The sequence below is a fragment of the Crocuta crocuta genome, unplaced genomic scaffold (assembly GCF_008692635.1).
Source record: "Crocuta crocuta isolate KB4526 unplaced genomic scaffold, BGI_CrCroc_1.0 scaffold445, whole genome shotgun sequence".
Lineage (NCBI taxonomy): Eukaryota > Metazoa > Chordata > Mammalia > Carnivora > Hyaenidae > Crocuta > Crocuta crocuta.
In genome coordinates, this window is record NW_027530847.1 from 2,554,826 (window position 1) to 2,578,089 (window position 23,264).

Sequence of the window (23,264 nt, forward strand, 5' to 3'; positions counted from 1 at the left end):
TTTGGGAAATTCTAGTTACGTACAGTATAATCCCAATTTGTTTATAATGTATCATTATAACACTAAGAGAAGACAGATCCTGGAGTCAGACTTGAGTTTACTCCCAGGTCCAACATGGGTAGTTGTGTGAACTTAGATCCCTACAACTCTTCAGTTTTATCTTCCTCAGCAGAAAAGTAACATCTCCCTCCCAGAGCAATGACAGAGAGTCAGTAAGAGAATACATAAAAGCAGTGATCACAATTCCTGAAACACAGTAAACACTAAATAAATGAGGCTGACTGTTATTATAACGATAGTATTAACTTTATAGATTCCTCATATATTGAACCCATGGGTGACTTATTCCCAACGGATCTGAATGCAGTGAAATTTTCATCTTACTAAAACCAGGCTAGACATCATATCTTTGTGCAGAGATTCAAAAGGCACCTAAGACTGCAAGATGGCTATCAAAACTGCAAATGCATACAACCCTTTAATCTAGACATCCCCACTTCCAAGAATTTATCCTTCATACATATTTCTCACACATAGGAAATAACATTCACTCGTCACTTTTGTTTAAGAACAAAAGATTGAAAACAACCTCAATTTCCCTTCCAAGGGAGTTTCATCAATAACATACCCTATGGCTTGCTACACCGCTACGTACTCGTATGCAAAGATCTCCAAGATATATTATGGAATAAGAAATACAAGGTGAGCACCAGTGTGTATAACATGCTACCTTCATGGAGAAACAACAGGAGAGAACTTTGCACATTTCTGTTTGCATAAACAAACACTGGAAGAGTCACCAAAAATCAACAGAACAAGACTTGGCTGAACAAGAATTGGTTTTGGGGGAGGGGGAAGAGGAGTAAGACTGAGTCCTTACTAGAGGCCTTTTGCCACCCTGAGATTTTAAATCTTCAGTAGTGTAGGGGCACCTGGGTGGCTCAGTCAGTTAAGCGTCTGACTTTGGCTCAGGTCATGATCTCACGGTTCGTGGGTTCGAGCCCAGCGTCCGGCTCTGTGATGACAGCTCAGAGCCTGGAGCCTGTTTCGGATTCTGTCTCCCTCTCTCTCTGACCCTCCCCTGCTCACGCTGCCTCTCTCCCTCTCTCTGAAATAAATAAAAAACATTAAAAAAGAAATTTAAATCTTCACTAGTATATAACATATAGAAAAGCGTACTTATGATAAATGTCGTGAATAAATTTTCACAGACTGAACACAACTGTATGACCAGACCCAGGTTATGAAACAGGGCACTGTCCGTCCCCCAGAAGTCCCCCTCAGGACTCCTTCCAACCACTCCCTGCCCCCACAAAGATAATCACTTCTACTAGGGTACGTTTGCTTTGTCTGGTTTTGCACTTTATATAGATGGAACTCTAAAACTTTACAATATATATTCTTTTGTTGTCTGACTTGTGTAACTTACATTGTTCAAATAATTACCCATTTTGTAATGAATCGTTGCAAATCATTCATTTCTCATGCTGGATATTATTCCATACGTTGCGTATAGCACAATTTATTTTTCCAGTCTACACTGATGGGCATTTGGGTTGTTTCAGATGTGGGGTTATTAATTCTATCAATGTTCTTAGTTACTATCTTTCAGAGCACAGGCTTCTCCTGGATATATCCCTAGCAGTGGACTTGCCAGATCATAGTGTAGACATATATTCATATATTCAAGTGGGTGGCACCAAATGGTTCCCCAAAGTGGTTGGACCAGTCTGCATTCCTGCCAGCAATGGAAATTCCAGTTCATCTACATCCTTGCCAACATCTGGAGCTGTCTGGCTCGTTAGTGTTAGTCATTCTGGTGGGTATGTAGTGGTATCACACTGTGGTTTTAATTTGCATTTGCTTGATAATTAAGGAGAAGTTTCTCAGCTTCCTTAGTCATTAGAGAAATATCAAGTGATTTTTGAACCATGGAAATATATTACCTACTCAAGAAAATACATAAACATTTTCATTATTTTAAAAAGAATTCATGAATCCAGGGTCTGCATTGCAAAGATTAAAGCCCATAGAAGGTGTGTGTGTGTGTGTGTGTGTGCGCGCGCGCATGCGTGTATACATGTGCATGTATATGCATGGGTACATACTTGTGTTTTACTGATTAATGGTGACTTCGGGCTAGCAGAAATGTTTCTGCATCAACCAGACAACATTGAACAAGAAACATGAAAGACCCAGAATCTCAGGAAGAGAGCCACAGCCCTGGATCATTAGTGGGGTTCAAATTCCCCCAGAATCTTCCTACCTCCTTCTCCTTCAAGGGGGTGTAGTGTGGGAGGTTGATCTGGGCCTCTTCAGGAATTAAGAGCTGGAATTTGTTTGTTCCATTGGGTTGAAGTGGCCAATTGTCACTGAATGTGCAATAATCTTTGATGTCCCAGATCTAGGCACAAAATGTGGGTTAGTGGCCCGGCATCCCTTGACACCAACACCAACTCACGCTGTGGACCCCTCCCAAGCTACTTCTCTTCACTCTGAGGTGCGAGTGAGGCAGGTCTCACTCACACCTCTGAGATACCCAGACGCTCAGGGTCAGAAGGGACCCAAGGGAACTTGTCGGCCAGACCCATGAGCTGGCACACAGAGAGGGTGTGACTGGCCCATGGACAGGAGATTCTTGCCTCATGTCTCACCCCAAAGCATGGAGTTGGCTCCTGAGACAGCTGTTCACAGAGAGATGCATAGCTGGGGGTGTGGGAGTTGTAGGAAGAGAACAATGGAATAGGGGACCTACTGGGGGGTCCTTTTGGAACCATGTCCTCACTTGTGGGTTTTACTGCCCACTGTTTTACAAATGAAACCAGTACCCAAAAGGAGATGAGACAAGGCCAGCGCCACATGGAGCCAAGAGGTGACCGGAGCTTGGCAGACGCCAGCCCCTCAATCTCAAGCCCGTGCCTCCTCACCTTGATGTATCCTTTACAGTCCCCTGTGACAAGGATCAAGTCTTTCTCATCCGTGGCCATGGCGCCCACAACCACATCCTCCTTGTCTTCAAAGCCCACAGGGAACTTCCCCAGCAGGCCTCCATCTCCGTGGATGGACCAGGCATAGATGTGGCCGTCCGTGCAGCTGCTCAGCAGCGCGGCTGTGCGTGGCAGGCGGGGCCTGGTCTGCAGGAAGATGATCTGTGCAAGAGAGGCGGGCCCGCTCAACAGTGCTGTGAGCTGGGGCTCACCCCGGCCACCGTCACACATGGTCCTGAGGGGCTCGGGCAAGTCACCACACCCCCTCGCTCCCCCAACTTCCTAGATGCCCAGTTAGAAAGGTGATGATCTACCACACTTCCCACGTAGCTGGTTACAAGGAATATTTGCTGCACTATGAGCTACTTGAGGGCAGGAGTTTGTGCCTTTTTTTTTTTTTTTTTTTGCTCACTCTTTTTACCCTTAGCAACTACCATGGTGCTGACACATGGTACATAATCAGTGAGCATTTATTGAATGAAGGCATACAAATCTGATGCATCCTAAGGCTCAAACAAGATTTTCTAAGACCTATAACTCCACTCAAAGAGATCTGAAGACCATACTCATTCTCCTTCCATTCTGCTTCACATACGTCTACAGTAAAATGCCATATTTTCCAGCCAGTTGCCAAGAAAGCATTTTAACCAAATTCTTGTTCAAGTCTTGTTTTGATCACGCCCCTCTGCTCACTTTCACCCTACATGTCACTGCTGTGGCCCAGGCAGGGGTGATGGGGGGCTGACAGTTACCATGCATGCCTGGAATGAGAAGAGAGCTGCTCTCCTGACCCCCACCTTGCATGAGAGGACAGGCAGTAGAGTGAATCAGGCCAGACAGGGGAAATTGGAGGCCTTCCATTCATGCTATGTGAGAAATTGCAGTGTGGTGGCTTATGTGTCACCAACAATAAAAATGCTCAAATATCCCAACTGACATACACGTCCAAAACAAAACACTTACCCTGCTTCCTGCTGGCCCAAATGGCAGGGTCAGAGAACCAGGAGTCCCTAAACCAGAGACAAAGGACAAGCATTTCCCCCACTTTATGCAAGTGTACTTGCACATACTACAAGATGTGGACAGCAAAAATGAGAAGAAATTTAAATCACCCCCCCCCCCATGCCAATACCCAGAAATAATCACCATGAAGGTTTTAATGCNAGAGTGCAAGTTGGGAAGGGGCAGAGAGAGAGGAAGACACAGAATCTGAAGCAGGCTCCAGGCTCTGAGCTGTTAGCACAGAGCCCGGTGCGGGGCTCGAACTCACGAACTCCGAGATCATTACCTGAGATGAAGCTGGACGCTCAACTGACTGGGCCGCCCAGGCGCCCCTAATGCATTGCCTTTAAAGACTTTCATTATATTTTTAAAATATAAAATATACATGTAAAAATAGACAAAAATACCAATGGAAGAAGAGAGATCCCAGAAATAGATTATAAAAGACTCTCCTATTATATAAGAATAGAATTTCAAGCCAGTGGAGAAAAGATAAACTATGCAATAAGTGGCATTTGAACAAGTAGCTATCGATTTAGAAAAAATATTTTTAGATTCATGTATCACACCATACACAAAACTACTTAGATGGAACAAGAAGATGACTAAATATATATACAATTATAAATGTCTAGAAGAAAACACGACAAGTTTTTCTGTGATCCTGGGATAAATAATGCCTTTCTCTATTGTCACAAAGGAAAATAACAAACATGGCTAGATAAAGACTAAAACTTCAATGTGCTATCACAAAGACAGATGAGGTGAAAATATCTGCAATACACCCTGGGCAAAGGATTCACTTTGCAAAGCACATCTAAGGAGCTGTAAGAAATTAATGCAAAAAAGAATAGACAAGGGATATAAATGGATGTTTAATTCATGGAAGAAATACAAACATCTAGCAAACATTTAGAAAGCTCAATATTACAAATAATCAAAGAAACATTTTTAAAAAAATTCCAGGGGCGCCTGGGTGGCTCAGTCAGTTGGGCGTCCAACTTTGGCTCAGGTCATGATCTCACGGTTTGTGGGTTCGAGCCCTGTGTCGGGCTCTGTTGGAGCCTGATTTGGATTCTTTGTCTCCCTCTCTCTCTGACCCTCCCCTTTTCTTGCTGCCTCTCTCTCTCTTCCTCTGTCTCTCTCAGAAATAAATAAAACATTAAAAAATTTAAAAAAAAATTCCACCCACCAGGCTGGCAGGAATTAAGAATAGGCTAATATCCATTCCTGGCTTAGTGTAAGAACAAAGGCAGACTCACACACTGTTGGAGGGAAGTCTTCTTGGAGAGCAAAATGGCTTCATCCATTAAAATGTAAACTGTGTTCAGTTGGTCGACCCATCAATCATACTTCTGGAAAATCTAGCATAACTGCACAGACAGATCTATAAGGATCTCAATCACACCTTTGTTTATAATAGCAAACAACTAGGAACAGCTTAAACGTCTAATCAACTGGGCATTCATTAAGTAAATTATAGTGAATCCGAAGAAATATACTGCAGCCAAGGGCAGACTTACCAGTGAAGTTCATAAAGCTTAAGACAAAGTTCAAGGTCAAGTTCAAGGCCCTTCCAAGATCCCAGGAGGAATTAGCAACTTGTGGTGACTATTGCGATGATCAGTTGTAAGTTTGAAAATTTATTGCCCTTTCTCACTCAGATGGTTAAGAGACACATGAAAAAATGCTCAACATCACTCATCATCAGGGAAATACAAATCAAAACCATAAGGAGATACCACCTCACACCTGTCAGAATGGCTAAAATTAACAACTCAGGCAACAACAGATATTGGCGAGGATGCAGAGAATGAGGAACTCTCTTGCACTGCTGGTGGGAATGCAAACTGGTGCAGGCACTCTGGAAAACAGTACAGAGGTTCCTCAAAAAATTTTAAATAGAACTATAGCCAAAGTATGGAAAGAGGCCAAATATTCATCAACTGATGAATGAGTAAAGACGATGTGGTTTACTGGGGGCACCTGGGTGGCTTAGTCAGTTAAGTATCTGACTGGATTTCAGCTCAGGTCACGATCTCACAGTTCATGAGATAGGGCTCTGGCGCTGACAGCGTGGAGTCTGCTTGGGATTCTCTGTCTCCTTCTTTCTCTGCCCCTCCCCTGCTTGCACCATACTCTGTGTGTGTGTGTGTGTGTGTGTGTGTGTGTGTGTGTGTGTGTGTGTGTGAGAGAGAGAGAGAGAGAGAGAGAGAGAGAGAAATAAATCTCTGTGCTGACAGCTCAGAGCCTGGAGCCTGTTTTGGATTCTGTGTCCCCGCCCCACCCCCCGCCGACCCTCCTCTGCTTATATGCATTCTCTGTAAATAAATAAAAACCATTTTTTAAAAATCTCATTATTTATCACTCTTAAAGTAAATTTTGTCATAATTATACTCCATATCAAGCATTCTCTTACAATGTGATTCCTCATAGCTGCACAGGATTCACTAGAATGACGTGCCACAAAGATCTCCCACTTCTGAACTGGGGAAAACTGAAGCTTCCTCCTCAACCCTGGGACAGCTTGAATGGGCAGGCTGAAGCTATGTGATGGGCAGAGACCTTTGCAGCTCAGAGAGGGCCGTGGGCCTGCCTGCGGGAGCACTCGGTCAGGGCTGTGTGGCCAGTGTTGGGAGTGGACAAAGTGAAGGGGCCACAGTAGGATACCCCACCCTGGACAGGACAGAGCGGGATCCCTGTGGGTGGAGGGCAGGTAACCCACGCTCTGCCTTTTGCACTCTGTACCTGGCCCCTGAAACCTCAAAGACAGTCCCCTGCCCACTTCGGAAAGAGCCTCAGGACTGATGTTGGATATTCCAGCCTCACTCAACCCAGTGGTCCCAGACAGTTCTCAAGTGCAGAGGGCCTGAAGGTCTGCCTGGAGACCCCATCAGCAGAAGCTGAAGCTGCCCATGTGTTTCAGAGGGATTTGCACTCCCCACCCATCTGGTCCTTCCCCACTAAGGAAAGAGCCAAGGACCGAGGTTCATCTACAGACCTTAAGAGACACAGCTGTGTCTGGATCTATTCCCTTGTCTCCTTCCAAGTGTCCTTTCTGCCATACCCTGCCGTCTCCTGAGATGGTCAGACAGAAATAGTGGCAAAGGAGACCTGACAGGTAAGAGTCCCCCAGGCGTCCTTGCCCCAGTCCACCCTCTCTCTCATCCACAAAGGAAAGGCTGGGACTGAGGGTGACCCAGGATCTCCGGACCCTCTCCAGGACACCATCCTGAAAAGCTCCCTTGTTTGCCAGTTCCCCAGAGGGAAAGGACTTTGCTGCCTAAGAAACAATGGGGGTGGAAGACAGAGCATTTGGAAGCCAGGAAGGAGAGCCGGCGTCCGAAGGGGGCCAGCCTAACATGGACAACTCAGGAAACTACAGATGCTGGCGCAGATGTGGAGAAACGGGAACCCTCTTGCACTGTGGGTGGGAATGCAAACTGGTGCAGCCACTCTGGAAAACACTGTGGAGGTTCCTCAAAAAACTAAAAAAAACCAAAAACTACCTACCACCCAGCAATAGCACTACTAGGAATTTATCCATAGGATACAGGAGTGCTGATGCATAGGGGTATGTATACCCCAATGTTTATAGCAGCGCTTTCAACAATAGCCAAATCATGGAAAGAGCCTAAACATCCATCAACTGATGAATGGATAAAGAAGATGTGGTTTATATACTCAGTGGAATACTACTTGGTGATGAGAAGGAATAAAATACTGCCATTTGCAGCTACATGGTCGAACTGGAAGGTACCATGCTGAGTGAAATAAGTCAGTCAGAGAAAGACAGATATCATATGTTTTCACATATGTGGATCTTGAGAAACTTAACAGAAGACCATGGGGGAAGGGAAAGGGAAAAAATAGTTAAAAACAGAGAGGGAGGAAGGCAAACCATAAAAGACTCTTAAATACAGAGAATAAGATGCCTGGGTGGCTCAGTCGGTTAAGCGTCTGACTTCGGCTTAGGTCACGATCTTACTGCTCATGAGTTTGTGCTGACAGCCTGGAGCTTGCTTCAGATTCTGTCTCTTCTCTGCTCCTCCCCTGCTTGTGCACACACGTGCTCTCTAACATAAAATAAAATAAAACTTAAATACAGAGAACAAATACCAATATTTGAGGGGGGGTGGGGGGAGAGGGGAAGGGAGGTGATGGGCATTGAGGAGAGCACTTGTTGGGATGAGCACTGGGTGTTGTATGTANATCATACTCAGATCACCAGGCCAGATTACAAAAGCCAAGGAGTTGCCAATGGTAGCAGTATAAATAGTCAAGGACACAAATGTTAAAAACAAACAGATCTGGAATCAGGCCTTAGCTCAGCCATTTTCTGATAGTGAGAATCTTGGTAAAGTCACCTTACCTCATTGAACCCCAGTCTCTTTAGCCACAAAACGGAAATTATAATAGTACATACCCACCAGGGCTGTTTGAGAGAGAAAAATAATTCGTGTAAATGTTGCAACTCACATCTACTTAGAGCTCAGGCAATATTAACTACTGCTGATACTATTCATAGGCTGGAACATAACGCAACATATCAAAAGCTTCCTAAGAGTGCATTTCTAATCTTGGGAAATAGACAAGAGAGCCAACAAATTCGTGTACAAAGATGTCCATAGCAATGTTAGCTATAGAGGCAAAACCTGGAAATCTAACCTTCCAGCAACAGCAGGCCAGCTGGATAAATCGGGTACTGTATACACCAAAATACCACGCAGCTGCTACGAGAGGGCCGTGGCTTCCCAAACATGGGCAGGAAGAGATGCCATGAGGTATTGTGTGAAAAAAAGCAAATTGCAGAGCCGTGTATGTATAATATGATACTATTTGCTGAAAAAATATTTATCGGTACATATATGCATTCGTACACGTATATGATCGTGTACGCACAGACAAATGTCTACAAGGACACAACACGCGTTAACACTAGTCACCCCTGGAGACTGGGGAAGAAGGTGAGTCATTCTTTTACTTCATACACCCCTATAAGGCTTGAACTTTTCATTTTAAATGAAGGACAGGTACCACTTCCTAATTAGAGAGAAAGAGAGAGAGAGAGAGAGAAGTGCTCTTTCTTGAACATTCCAAATAAGCTCTCCTGTGAGGATCTTTGTGACTGCTGCTCCCTCTGCCAGGGGCACCATCCTTCCAAATAACAGCAGGCTTCAGGCTCTGTGCAAATGCCACCTCCTCTGTGAAGCCTTCCCTGATCCCCCTATGTAAACAGCCACACCCTCTCTACCTCCCATGCCACTCCCCCTACCCTGGCCTTGGCTTTCTGGTTCTCTGCTGCACTTGCTCCCCTTGTGACCTACAGTTTATTTTACTAGCTAGTTAATCGTCTCACCCCCAACTAGAATGTCAGCTCCGTGAGGGCACAGGTTTGTTTCTGCTATGTACTGCTGCCTCCCCAAGGCCTGGCGCGTGGGAAACACTCAATGAATAACTGTCTGGGCCCTGAGCAGACTAGGTCACAGTCAAAGGTTGGGCTTTGAGTCATCTACTTCGGTGGGACTCAGAGGCTGAAAAGGATGGGATCTTTTGAGCAACTCTGGTTCTGGGAATCCACCTTTTTGATGCACTCGCGCAGGCGCACAGAGGCATAGGCACAGGGATTTACGATGCAGAGCTGCTCAAAGTTGAAAACTGAGACCAACCTACATGTCTATCAAGAGAAGCCTGGCTTAAGAGTGTGATACATCCACACTAGGGGGTGCTATGCAATTGTTACAAAAAAAGTTAAGAATAAGATGAGTTTAAATTACTGAGATGAAAACATATTCATGCCATATAGTTAAATTTTTAAAAAGCAAATGGCAGGACATAGCTATAATTTTACATTACTGGTCTAAAAATACAAAGGATGAAGGCGAACCCAGCCTACCAATTCGGCGGTGGTGACTAGGGCTGCTACTGTTGGGTNGGCATTTTTTTAAAAGAGGGGAGAGCACATTCAGAACCTGGAGGAGAGACTGCCCGGCCGCTCGCAGCTCTCCACTCTGCAGGCGCGGGGCCCAGCTCTGCTGGGCACTGTCCCCGTTCCCAAGTCCCTGGCGCCCTGGAGCTGCAGAAGGGGGCGGTCCTGCCACACCCTAACACGGCGACGGTTTGGATTTTCACTGGGCCCTTGGTAGGGACTTAGGAAACCCAGAGAGTCTCCAAATTACCTTGTGTTTGCAGATCGAAGCTAGAAGGAGCCTGAACGGTCACCTGGTCTAGTGGTGACAGCACAGTGAGGGGCGTCCAGGGTCAGAAGGGGGAAAGGGGCAGGAGGAAGGGAGAAGAGCAGAGATGACCCAGACCCCTCTCCCCTGTTGTGCAAGACATCCTCCCAGAGCAGGGGTAGGGGTTACCAGCAGGTCCCAGCAATGCTGCTTCTCCTCCGACCCAGGCCAGCCCCAGGCCAGCCCACCAAAGCAGGGGGGGACCCTGCACACCCCTCTTCCCCAGACATAGCAGCCCCAAAGCCAGCATCCTGAGTGGTGCCTTCACCTCCACCATGCCCCTCCGGGTTCAGGGAGAAGGGGCTGGCGCCTTAGGCCCTGCCCTTCCCAGTGCATTGACCCCAGCCCACCCGCTCCCACCCGGCTCACACCCCAGACGCTGCCTGAGTGTGGCCCACCTTCTCCACTGATGCACTGGACTGCAGCAGCACCTTCTTCCGGAACTCCCCTCCTCTCTTCTGAGCCTCTCTGAGGACTGACCATCTGCCATAGGGTATTCGGAACAGCTTAGGGCTTTCAGCACGGAAAGGTTTCTGGAAAGCAAAATGGGCCCCCCAAGTCATCATGGGGTGGGGTGGGGGGTGTCTCCCCATCCTGTGGGGGACAGAGACCGGAGACAGATGCTGAAAGAAGGAGCACTGCGGCCGCCCTCAGGAGACCCACCGCCCTGGGAAAGGGACAGCCAGGTGTCTAATGGGTCCCACCGTAAAGACACTCGGAAGCCGTGGAGACTCCTCTCGCACTACCAGGAGCTTCCGCTCTCAGGGCAGAGAACTCATGCCTTTGGGGAAACCCCCTCTTTGTCCTGGAGGAGATACCCCATCCAAAGGGGAGGCCTGGGGAGCGCATACTCGTGGCTCTGGGAAACATGCAGGTGGTGGCGCCACCCCGAGGCTCTGTCCGCGTGTCCTGGAGTCACGCACTGTGCGAGTGTCTTCGAGTGAGGGGGCTGCGCAGGACAGAAGTGTGCGCGGCTTTCACCTGATGGGCCTCGAGTGTTCAGGGAAGACGGGGCTCCTCTTCCAAGGCTCAGTTCCCAGAACATGAATCAGGCTTCAGTTGCTCACGTTTTCCGACCCCGGACCCACACAAGACATACTGCATCCACTGCTGAGCGCGGAGGCCAAACCACCCTGCTCTGTCTCCTACTCCCCCAACACGAGACTGTCTGACAAGCCTGGGAGGGTACATCCTGCAGCAGAGCTGAGGGCTCAGAGAAGGGAAGTAGTCCGCCTCTGTGGAGGCCTCAGACCACTGGAGCCTGGCCTCCAGGGAGATGAGGCTTGGTGGGGGTGGCTGGCGGGCCCCAGTGGCTCATCTCTGCCAGGTTACACTCGCTGGAGGAACTAGGAAGTAGCCCAGGATCGGGCCTGTGACTCTAGGATGCCTGGACTGTCTTCCCTCCAGCTCCTGCCCCCAAGCTTAGAGATGTGGGTCCATCTTAGCCATGTTCTGGGAAGGGACCGTGCCCAGGCTTGAGGCAGCGAGAGGGGTGGATGAGGTGAATTCAGCCAGGGAGATGGCCTGTCTGCAGTGCTCAAAAGGAGCTGGAAACAGTGCCTCCGTGTAAGAACATACACACACCGCGCAGCCACCGGGCCAGCTCCCGTCCCTACCTGGGGGGGCAGGGGCCCCTCTGGCTCCTTGTCTCTGGGGCATTTCATCAGCGGGGGAGCCGACGCCAGGTTCCGCTGCAGGCTGGCACTGGCCGTGGTCTTGGCCCCGGGGCGCGGGCGCCGTATTGAGGGTTTGTGTGCCCACTTCTCGTGCTCCGCACAGGGCCTGCTGGACCTGAAACCCTCTGCCGGGGGGTTGTCCACTTGTTGGATCTGTGCCGGGGAGACAAGCGCCCTTGCGCACTGCAGTGTCCCCGAGGGAAACGTGGGGTTTCCTTGGCCAGTGCTAACACTGCAGCCCCCCAGGCGCCCCAGGGCTTGCTCCCTAGGAACCCAGCACCTTTACAGGCATCAACCAGAGCTTATAACCCTGTCCGTGGGCCAACTGCAAATGCCCAGAGTACCCACAGGCAGAAGACTGCTCCCGTGAGGGACTCGATCTCCCCATCCATAAAATGGTCTCCAAACATTTTGGAGGGTTTTGTTTTTTTTTAATCTTAAGGGAAGCTCTAAAGTATAAAGTAGGTAAAAAGCTGAGAAGCCACTGCAGTAGCCTCAGAGCATCTCTCTGCAGCATGTTTGGAAAATTATTGGACGAGGTTACCCCAAAGTCCCCTTCCAGCTTTAATCTGCAGAGAGAGGGTAATTCAGAGAAGGTGTGGGTTTCCTAAGCCCCTACCATGGGCCCGGTGAGCCCACAGTGGTGATGCATGAGAGTGATGGGTAAGAGATGAGCTGTCTTCAGGAAGGGAGTCATCTATGAGACAGAACAGGATCAGCAGTGCACTGGCTCCACAGTCAAGACTACCTGGGTCTGGACCTATCCCTTCTTGGCTGTGCAACCTCAGGCAAGATGCTTAACCTCTCTGTGCCTCAGTTCCCTTGTCTGTCAAATGAGGATAATTACAGACACTAGCACCCACTTGCATGGCTCCCAGCCTCCTCCCAAAGTGGTCGTCCCATGCCCTCTCCTTCCTGGGGGTCCTTCCTACCCCCGGGGCCCTACAGCTGATTCTGGCCCACCTCAGAGAGACAGTGAGGGGTGCTTCTGTTGACCATACCTTCGTGGGCAGTGAAGGCAAGGGGCCCTTGGAGGCGTTGAAGTTGAGGATGGGCTTGAACAGGCTGACGCTCCAGAGGAAAACGTCCCCGTTGTACGAGGAGGTCCCGAGGAACTGGTTCTGGTACCTGGCCATGCTCAGCACATCCTCCTTGTGCGAGTGCTGCCAGTGGTGGTACAGGACCATCGGCTTGGTCTTGTGGAGCCTGCGCACAGGGCCGGGGGCGGAGGGGGGGCAGAGTGCTCAGCCTTNAGATTCCAGGCAGAGCGCTTGGCCTTAGTGTGGTATGGGGTGGGGGTAGGGGGTCCCCGAGGCCTTCAGATTCTGGGAGGCGGCTGAGAAGAGGACACTCAGGTTGAAGCTCTGCTCAGCTGACCTCTTTCACTAAGCACCTACTATGTGACTACTACAAAGAGCCTGGCCTAGGGGTTTACATCAACTAATCTTACAGATTCGCCTTATTCAGACCGCTGAGTAAGGCTTAAAGGAGGGGAGCCATGGCCCAGGAAAGGCCCTCTGAAGAGGAAGAGGACTCGTACCTTCTGTTCCTTCTGCCTGGAATGTTCCTCCTACCACAAGCCCTTTGCTGCTTCACTGAGAAGACACCACTCCACCCACAACATTCTCAGATGAGCGCTTCCTGACCATCCCTGAGACTAGATCAGATTTCCATTCCCTTCCCGTAGAAACCTATACTTTGGGGGCATCTGGATGGCTCAGTTGGTTAAATGTCTGACTTCGGCTCCAGTCACAATCTCGTGGTTTGTGAGTTCAAGCGCCACATCAGGCTCTGTACTGTCAGCACGGAGCTCGCTTCGGAACCTCTGTCCCCCTCTCTCTGCCCCTCCCCTGCTCACTCTGCCTCTCTCTCTCTCTCAAGAATATTAAAAAACAAAACAAAACAACAAAACAAACCTGTACTTTTTCCCCACCACAGCACTCAATAGACTTTACCATTATAAATGAAGTTATTCGATTAGCATCTGCCTCCACTAGGAAGATGGAGACCCCACCATTCTTGTTTACACCCACCCCCAGCACATAGCACAAAGCCTAGAACACGTTAGCCTCAAGGAACCATGGACAAACAATGGATGAGCAGATGAAGCAAGGGACGTTACCCACCATGAATTTCTTGCTTGTCTTCCTGCCGCTAGCGAAACTAGGAATAGGGGACCCACCTGAAGCAGAGAGAACAACCAGCCGCCCTTAGCTGCCCCACACCCTTGCTACTCACATGAAACAACTGATTCTCTTACTCCACCCAGTCACGTAGAACACCTTGTTCATAGGGACAATCCCGCTAATCTGTTGACGATGAAAGAAAATAGAGCCCTAAGGTGCCAGAGAAAATGGTCCTGGGCCCCGAATCTCTTCCGCATTGGACCAAGCAAGAAGTCAACCTTTTCCATGATGCTAAGAGTCCTCATATATTTCTCAGAGCGCTCTCACATCACATGATTCACTTGATAGACTCAGAGGAGGTAGACAGGGTATGTATCCATGACTATTCAATAGAAGGATGACTGGGAAGGCCAAATAACTGATAGGCTCTGGACCAGTACTCAGATCCCTGGCTACATGGCCGAGTGCTCCTTCTGAGTTGGTTCAAGGACTTTCATAAGACTTAGTAATGGGCTCAGGTCCCAACGTGAGACTGCTGGCTTTGCCCCACACCACACCCACAGGCTGTCCTTATAACCCTGTCCCTCTGACCCGGCATTTCAGGAGTGAGCGTGGGGCTCACCCGGCCCCGCCGTTAGGAACGCCATCCACAGCTCTCCTACTTGGGGAAGGGAGTGCCCACAAATTAAAAGAACAAGAGTAGCTAGCATTTGTAGAATCCTTTTTAAGGGCAGATGCTGTTCCCTAGCTTCACCTTACAGGCAAGAATGCAAGGGCTCAGGGAGGCAAGAAGCCAGGCCGTCCGTAGGCACAGCCTTAGAAGGAGGCATAAAAAAAGACAGTGCACCCCCAGGGTCATGAGAGGTGTGCTTTGCTTCTCACAAGGCAGCCCTGGAGCCGGTTGACCGGCCAGACTGACCTCCAGCTGGTCCGGGTTGGGGAAGGTCAGCAGGCACTCGCCCATGGTGTAGTTCCACATCTTTATGGTGCCGTCGCGCAAACCTGTGAGCAGCCGCCGCTCTGGCTCGTCCAGGCACATGGCAGTCAGCTCCACGCGCTGCTCCCCGGTCACAGAGAACTCCATCATCCGCCTGCCCGTCGCCATCTCCCACACACTCACCAGGCTGCCCAGGCAGCCGCTCACCACCTGTGAGGAGCACACAGCTGGGGCTTCTGGAGAGGAGAGCGTCCCAACTCCCAAGGGTGGCCTCCACCTGTCATGTCTGGGACCAGCCCAGCCCCCCGCCTCCCTGCAATGCACTGGGAAGACAGACATTCGAGGCGTTCCTGCTGTTGGATAAGCCTCTCTTGAAAACAGGCCTTCCTCTGCTCTGTAACACAGGCCAGTGCAAACAGCCACAACTCTTTCAGAAGGAACCACATTGGTGAAATCCCCTTTAACTCAGAATCTATCCAGAGAAAATAATCTCTTAAATCAGAAAAGATGTTTACTGAAGCATCATGAATCGTGGAGGGAGAAAACAACAGGAAATGCACTAACTGCTCTCTATGAAAGAAAGTACTGAGAACAAAGGATAGTCACTCCACTACAATGTAACAGTAGCAGGTGAGCCTATTTCAGACCAACCCTCCTGCTACAAAAGCTGGGTTTTTGTTTCTTTTTTTTTTTTTTTTTTAACTGTTTGAAGGCCTCTAAGAGCCTTAAGGCATGCGGGGTGGTGGTGCCAGGACCCCGCCTGGGAGAGAAGTGCAGAGAGGTAAGCGATGGCCAAAGGCCATCCCTGCAGCAAATACAGCCTGTCCCGCTCAGAGCCCAGGCCAGAAAAGGGGTCCCAGTGAAAGTGGGAAGACGGCCTGGGAGCCCCTTCTGTCCCCACCGCTCAAAAACCACATGCCCAGTTGTTCTGCTCCACCCGGAGATCTCTACTCCGGACCAGGGCGCTAGTCTTCCCTGGACTAGGGCCTTCCTGGATAAGGACACCCACCCCGGGAACCTCGCAGGGCGGCCCACACATTGTGCTCCATCGCCTACTCTGCGTACAGAAGGCCGCGCGTGCAGAAGTGGCCTGCGGCAGTGGCCAGGGGCTCGCAGGCTCAGGGAGTGAGGTGATCCGCTAACAAAGTGGTGGAGCTCCCGGTCCCCCCTCGGGCCACTGACCCCTCTGCGGGGCTGCTTCTCACCCCCAAGCCGCTGTCCCACACCACCATCAACGCTATGACTTGCAGCCCACCCCCTCACTGTGCTGACTGCTGCTTGGACGCAGCTCCGGGCACGGCGGGAGGGCTGGGTCCTACCCTGTGTCACCTGGCACTCCTGCCAGCCGAGGGACGGCCAGCTCCAGCCCACTCACCTGCTTAAAGATCTTACTGTAGAGGACGGTGCACAAGGGTGTGCTGTAAGTTGAGGTCTTCTCCCCTCCTTTCTCAGGCCCCTCGGTCTCCAAGTACCCTTTTAGGATCCCAATCTGCAGGTGAGGAGAGGGGTAGGCAGCTGGGCAGTCAGAAGGGCTCTGCCCTCAGGGACTGGCCCCAGGGCAAAACTTCCAATAAACTGCAACATTAAGACATCCTGACTGTGTGTGGGCCTGAGTCCAGCGAAGCCTCCTGGCTCCTCAGCATGCCTGCCGATACCTCTCACCCCTACTCCGTGGGGTCCCTCATAACTTCTGGGGAGCACAAAGCCTCAATCTGGTGTCCCCTCCTCTAGGGAGACTTCCCTGACTACACCCCACTTAAGGCTAGGCTAAGGATTCTTTCTCTATGCTCCAAGAAGCACCTGGCATAAATCTCCATCACAACACGAAGCATTTTCTCGGACATTCTCTGTTCGTCTACCTCACAGGCTCCTCGAGGGATGGGACGGTGTCTAAAGAACGTGTTCTCTGCTCCCTGCCTCCCTCCTGCGCAGCACTCACGGAATAGGTGGTGCAGATGAGGCTGTCTTCATTCTTGTGGAAGTAGATGCTGGTGATGGGGCAGTTTCCTAGGGCAATAAGCCTCCCACAAAAGGACTGGAGGCATATGTAGTCCTGCATGTCCCACACGCGGATATTCTGGGGGGTGGGAAGTGGGCAGAGAGGCCGAAAGTGGGCCTGGGGGTGCGGCCGGCACACCCACTGCGCAATCCCCACCGCCCAACAGAGATGCCGGTCTTAGGCTCCGAGGAGGGAACTGAGGCAATCCCCCCCAAGGGCCTCCCTCCATGGCCTCCACTCAACATGCGCCCCTGCAGACGCAGTGATGCTGTTGGTGGTTATGGTCACTGATTGGCAGCACTTACTCTATGGAGATGGTTCTAATCTAGTTCCTTTATTCTGAGTTTTTCTACCCCAGAGTGAATTCTTTTCCTTCCTTTCCTTTCCTTTCCTTTTCTCTTCTCCCTTTCACAATAGGTATTGTGCTGATCCACTCTGGCTGCCTCAGCTAACGCCAGGCAGGACGCACAGTGGCTACCAACATAGTTGCCAAGAGACCCCACCTGTCCCCAGGGCAGCCCCTTGAGTTCAAGGGTGAGGAGCTGTCCCTGGAGAGGCCCCACGGAGGTCCCCGGGGACACTGGTTGCTTGGAGACAGCAGCAGCAAGTAGGAAAGGATAGGGACTGGGATGGACAGGTTCCGCTCCATACCCTGGCTCTGCCCAGCGCTACTGTGAGGACTGGGACCTGCCCCACCTGCCCCCCGACCCTCCCCACCCCCAGCCTCAGATCCTTCAGCACAGCCCATGACACCCAGTTCTGGGGGCTGCCGGGAGGATGCCAGACAATAGCCAGCGTGGGCTGTGTCGGGGGGGTGGCCTGGGTGACCCAAGGGTTCCGCAATTCTCAATCTACTGAATCCCAGGAGACACAAACAGTAGATGGGGCAATCCTCTGAACCAGTCGATGCAGGGCCGCAAAGTGACAGGCCCTGAGCGAGGAGCCCCGGGCACTGGAGAAGGTCCAGTCAGGCCCTGAGATCCTGGGCGGCCGAGGAGGGGCCCCTGGGAGAACAGAGGTGTGAGTTTGGGTCTGGGGGCAGGGGGAGGGCGAGGGAATGGCCTGCATGTATTATACACCTACTGTGTGCCAGACACGCCCCAGCTGCTTTACTGCCAGCCCTGCTCTCAGCCTCCCAAAAACCCATCCTGTGGGTGAGGGCACTGAGGCTCAGAAGAGGGCAGGGCCTTGCCCAGGAGCAGAGAGTAAGAAGCCAGGCTAGGCTACATGGGAGTGCAGCTCTGGCGGACTGCTCAGAGCAGGCACAGGCCTGGGGGAGGGGGGCGGCTATCAGAGCACCACAGGCCCCTCTTGGCGACTCCTCCCTCTACGCCCCAGGCTGGGTGTGGAGCCATGGGCAGGGAGGTCACGCCACTCCCCTGGGCCCCAGGCTGCTGCCAACTGGCGCCCCCTGGCCACCGAGCCAGGTCATCATCCCAGGGTCAGCGTCCTGCCCGAACAGGAGCTGCGGGTGTAAGAGCCACGCCACACGAGGACAGTACCTTGTCCTTGGAGACGCTGAGGAGGATGCTGCCGTTTCTGTTGTTCACAAGGATGTGCGTCACGGAGGTCTGATGCCCCTTCATCAGCCACACGGGCCTTTTTGAGAAGAAGGGGTTCCACAGGCGGATGAGGGGGTCATAGCCACCAGTCACTGGGGTCAAAAACCGGGCGTCAGGCACTGGGGTCCTCTGCTGAGAACTCCTCCTGGGATCACGCCTTGGACCCCAGGCAGGTGTGGCAGATGGGGGGGGGGGCGGTCCCAACGATCCACCCCTCTGCTGCTCCTGCCCCACTACCTCCCCCTCCACGCGAGCAGAGACTGAGTCACCACGCTGCCCCAGGTGCCCGCGAGCAGGGACCGGAGCAGCACGAGAGGAAGCTGGGCCCTGCAAGGCCCCCTCCTCAGCCCCGGTGGTCCCCATGCCCCCAGCAGCCCGCACCCCCGTTTCTGCCAGGCCAGTGGTTTCTGTGTGCCATGAGGCTTACTTACCCACCAAGTTCTTGTCTGGGCAGTAATCAAAGCAGAGAATCCCTTTCCTCAAGTTCAGCACTGATAACCTACAACAGCAAAGGGGGAAAGCTGCAGGCTGGGAGCCATGTCCCCAGGGGAGCCTCTGAGGCTGGGGTGGGGAGGGGCCAGAGGCAGGGCTGCAGGGAGGCAAGAAAGTATCNGAGGCGCCCACCCCTCACCTGTAGGGGACAGCAACCCCAGGGCGGGAGCAACTCCTTACCACTGTGACACGTGTGCCTCGTGCCAAGGGCAAACCTAACCTGGTCCTCGCCTCAACCATACTAGATGAGTGTCCCCCCAACCCATGATACAAATTTTTAAAAAGAAGGGGATTCCCTAAGGTACCCGAGGGGCTCGTGGGTTAAGCATCTGACTCTTGATTTCAGCTCAGGTCATGACCTCAGGGTTTGTGAGTTCAAGCCCCACATCTGGCTCTGCCCTTGACAACATGGAGCCTGACTGAGATGCTCTCTTCCTCTCTGTCTCTGCCCCTCTCCCACTTGCTCCCATGTTCTCTCCCTCTCTAAATAAATAAATAAATAAGTAAGTAAATAAATAAATAAATAGACTTAAAATAACTTAAAGGAAAAGAAGAATGGGGCACCTGGATGGCTGAGTCAGTTAAGTATCCAGCTTCAGCTCAGCTCATGATCTCACGGTTCGTGGGTTCGAGCCCCACATCGGGCTCTGTGCTGACAGCTAGCTCAGAGCCTGGAGCCTGCTTTGGATTCTGTGTCTCCTTCTCTCTCTGCCCCTCACCCACTCACCCTGTCTCTCTCTCAAAAATAAATAAACATTAAAAAAAATTAAGCAGACGGAAAGCAGACATTAAGGAGTTTGCCCAAGGCCATGAGGCTGGCCATGTGGGGACATCAGGATTCAGACCCAGGGTGGGTGTGGCAGGAGGGAAAGATGGGGCTCAAGAGGGCCAGGGTGACCCAGGCGAGGGCTTCAGGGAGGTCAGGCCCAAGAGTACTTTGCATCTGCTGTTCCCTCTTACCCATCCATCCTGCCCTGCTGGCTCCTTCTACTCACACGCTCCCTTCAAAACTCAACTCAGAGGCCCCCATTGTATGGTACCCAAGCCCTCAATCACAGTTCGCCTTCCTTGAACTTGTCCCTGACCTGGTTCCTTTGCCACCCCCTCTCCAGCATTCCCATTACCAGCTGGGCCCCAAACCCTCATTGCCCACATTCCACCATCGTCCTGGCCTTGGCTTAGTTCAGGCCCCCTTCATTTCTGTGCCAGCCTCCTGGCACATCTCTTGACCTCTAGTCCTACACCCCCTCCAAACCTGCCCTCCCTTCTACTGCCAGAAGATTTCCTCAAAAATTTGAAACTTTCAAGAAGAACGTATCAAATAAACATATTTCATTTGTTGCCAAACCAGATACATCTCCCTCTGTGCATATATGCACAGAGAAATCTTCTGGAAGAAATGTCACCAAGGGGCGCCTGGGTGGCTCAGTCGGTTGAACATCTGACTTTGGCTCAGGTCATGATCTCACAGTTCGTGGGTTCCAGCCCCGTGTCAGGCTCTGTGCTGACAACTAGCTCAGAGCCTGGAGCCTGTTTCGGATTCTGTGTCTCCTTCTCTCTCCAACTCTCCCCTGCTCTCTCTCTCTCTCTCTCTCTCAGAAATAAATAAAACACTAAAAGAAAAAAAAAGAAATGTCATCAAAACATCACCAGAAATTATTTCAGGCTGACTCTCTCATTCATGCAACAAAGATTTACTGGCTCCTATGCCCTCCCAGGATTACTGGGGACACAGATGTGATGGCCCTGCCTTCATGGAGCTTTCCTTCCAGAGAGAAGCAGCAGGAGCAAATAAATGAACAGAGAGACAAGGAGATGGACATGCACAAATTATGGCAGGTCCCGCAGGGAAATAAACAGGTGGCCTTGACAGGTTAGCTGACGGAGACCAGTCTGCAGATGGCTGGGGGGCAGAGAAGGGACTGGAAGGTCAGAGGGGATTCAGGGGAGGCGGCCATGGCAAGCAGCTCAGGTGGCTTCAACTAGGTGGCGGAGGCAGAAGTGAGAGAAGAGGGGGGCAAGCGGGGGAGAGGCTGTGGGTCAGTCACGGGCTCCCTCGGGCTCCACCCAGGCCGTCCGCTCAGATTCACTGCTGGCTGCAAGCGCCTCAAGAGCTCAGCCCAGGCTGGCTGCCAGGGAGCCAACTCTCAGGCCCACACTGCCTCGGAAGCTGAGGCAGAGTCTGGGGTGACAATGCCAGACCCCACCAGTGGAGGCCACGCCCTAAGAGGTGCTTGCCTGGAACTGAAGACCAGCAATCAGTCAATAGTGCCACCTGCCGGCTGACATTTGTACTGCATGCAGGCAACCCGAAGGGTATGCGCAGGTATGTGTATGAATACATTCTCCAGCCCGCCCCCAAAATACATCTCAGGTCCCCTGTCTCCCCTCCATCGCCCGTGTCCAGGCCATCACCATGTGCAGCCTGAATTATTACAATGGTGCCCCCACTGGAGTCCCCATCTCCATGCCTGCCCACTCCATTTGCAACAGAGTGACCAAAAGGATGCCGTATGCATCAGACCACACCGTTCCCGTGCTCAACGATCTAGACACTTATTCATATCTCTTTCCAAATAATTGTAAAAATATATGTTTGAGACAAATGGGGGAAGATTAACTTGGTACTAATGATATTAAAGCATTATACAATTGGGGTCCCTGGGTGGCTCAGTCGGTAAATTCGGCTCAGGTCATGACCTCACGGTTCATGAGTTTGAGCCCTGCGTCAGGCTCTGTGCTGACAGCTCAAAGCCTGGAGTATGCTTTGGATTCCATGTCTCCCTCTCTCTCTGTCCATTCCCTGCTCATGCTCACTCTCTCTCGTTCTCTCTCTCTCAAAAATAAATAAAACACCTTAAAAAAAACATTTAAAAATAAAGCATTACACTATTTTGTCTCCTTTGGTGTGAGTTTGAAATTTTAGTAATGAAATGTTTGAAAAAATAAAAACAAACAACATACAACAAAAAACAAGGGTGTACCAGACAGAGAGGAGCAATTCAAAGGCCCTGAGGCAGGAGAACACCTGAACCACAAGGGGGCCATGTAGCTGGAGTGGGACAGTAGAAGGGGAGGGATTAGGGATAGACCATGGAGACCTTCACGGCCAGGATGAGGTGATCCTGTGATATCCACCTGCCATTTAGACCCAATAAAACAAGAAGTTGAATGAAACACATATCGCAGACATGAGGGAATACTTCCATCAGAACAGAGAGATGAGCCTCTGCTGCAAACCAGCGCCAAGTGAAGCCCTGCCACACTGCCCCGCTCCAGGCATGGAGGCCCCAAGCGAACCCCGCCACACTGCCCCGCTCCAGGCACGGAGGCTCCATGCACGGAAGCCCCAAGCGAACCCCGCCACTTCAGCCTTCTCTGAGGCGCTTGGCCCAACCAGTAGTTAGCTCCAGGGCTTGGGTGAGGGTGTGCGCAGAGTACTCTGGTTAATAGGACACTGGGCGTGCAGTGAGACCCGGGACACGTCCCCAGCTCAAACGTCTGCTCTAAGACAATCACTTCCTCCCCCTGAGTCTCAAGTTTCCAATCTGTAGAATGAGGAGTTTAGCCTAAATTAGCCCTACCATCCCAGGATTGAATTTCCCTCTGGCAAGCAACTGGGACAGGAAGGGACAGAGATGGGACCTAAGTGGCCCTCTGTCTTCCAGCTGTGCGTCACCCAGCTGCTCCCCCAGCAAGGCCTTGAATCTCCTGCTGTTCCCATGGGGAGACGGGGCTGCACCTCCTGGTTCCACCTGCCCAGGAGCAAAATGTCACAGACCTAAAGGGCCCAAGGGTCTCTCTGTGAAATGCACAGGGAGAGGTACACACGAAAATGATAGAAGCAGGACATCTGAGAGCAGAGTGAGACATGGGGACCGGGCAAGGGGAGGAGTGCAGGGTTATTTATAATGTTTTTACTTTTTTACAGGGACAACATGTGTACATAGACTTGTGGGACTAATCACTATTGTGAAAGAAGGAAGGAAGGGAAGGGAAGGGAGGGAATAGAGGGAGGGAGGGAAGAAGGAAGGAAGGAAAAGAGAGGGAGGGAGGGAAGAAAGAAAGGGAGGAGAGGAAAGGAAAGGAAAGGAAGGAAAAGAATTCACTCTGGGGTAGAAAAACTCAGAATAAAGGAACTAGATTAGAACCATCTCCATAAGTAAGTGCTGCCAATCACTGATCATACACCACCAACAGCATCACTTCGCTAAGCCTTGAGACTAGACTGAGGGAAGGAAGCTATC

At 51.1% G+C, this 23,264-nt stretch overlaps 1 protein-coding gene across 1 annotated transcript in view; it reads right to left on the minus strand.

The window, feature by feature from the left end:
* The window catches only part of EFCAB8 (EF-hand calcium binding domain 8), a 56,465-nt gene that overhangs the window by 9,118 nt on the left and 24,083 nt on the right, over positions 1-23,264 (minus strand). The window contains exons 11-21 of the mRNA XM_077769377.1: positions 18,957-19,024; positions 18,466-18,617; positions 16,904-17,041; positions 16,340-16,453; positions 14,947-15,174; positions 14,140-14,210; positions 12,903-13,107; positions 11,842-12,054; positions 10,624-10,758; positions 2,928-3,149; positions 2,267-2,404 (exon numbers count right to left, since the gene is read on the minus strand). Of these exons, the coding sequence (XP_077625503.1) occupies positions 2,267-2,404; positions 2,928-3,149; positions 10,624-10,758; positions 11,842-12,054; positions 12,903-13,107; positions 14,140-14,210; positions 14,947-15,174; positions 16,340-16,453; positions 16,904-17,041; positions 18,466-18,617; positions 18,957-19,024 (1,684 nt within the window). The remainder of the gene's footprint in view (positions 1-2,266; positions 2,405-2,927; positions 3,150-10,623; positions 10,759-11,841; positions 12,055-12,902; positions 13,108-14,139; positions 14,211-14,946; positions 15,175-16,339; positions 16,454-16,903; positions 17,042-18,465; positions 18,618-18,956; positions 19,025-23,264) is intronic.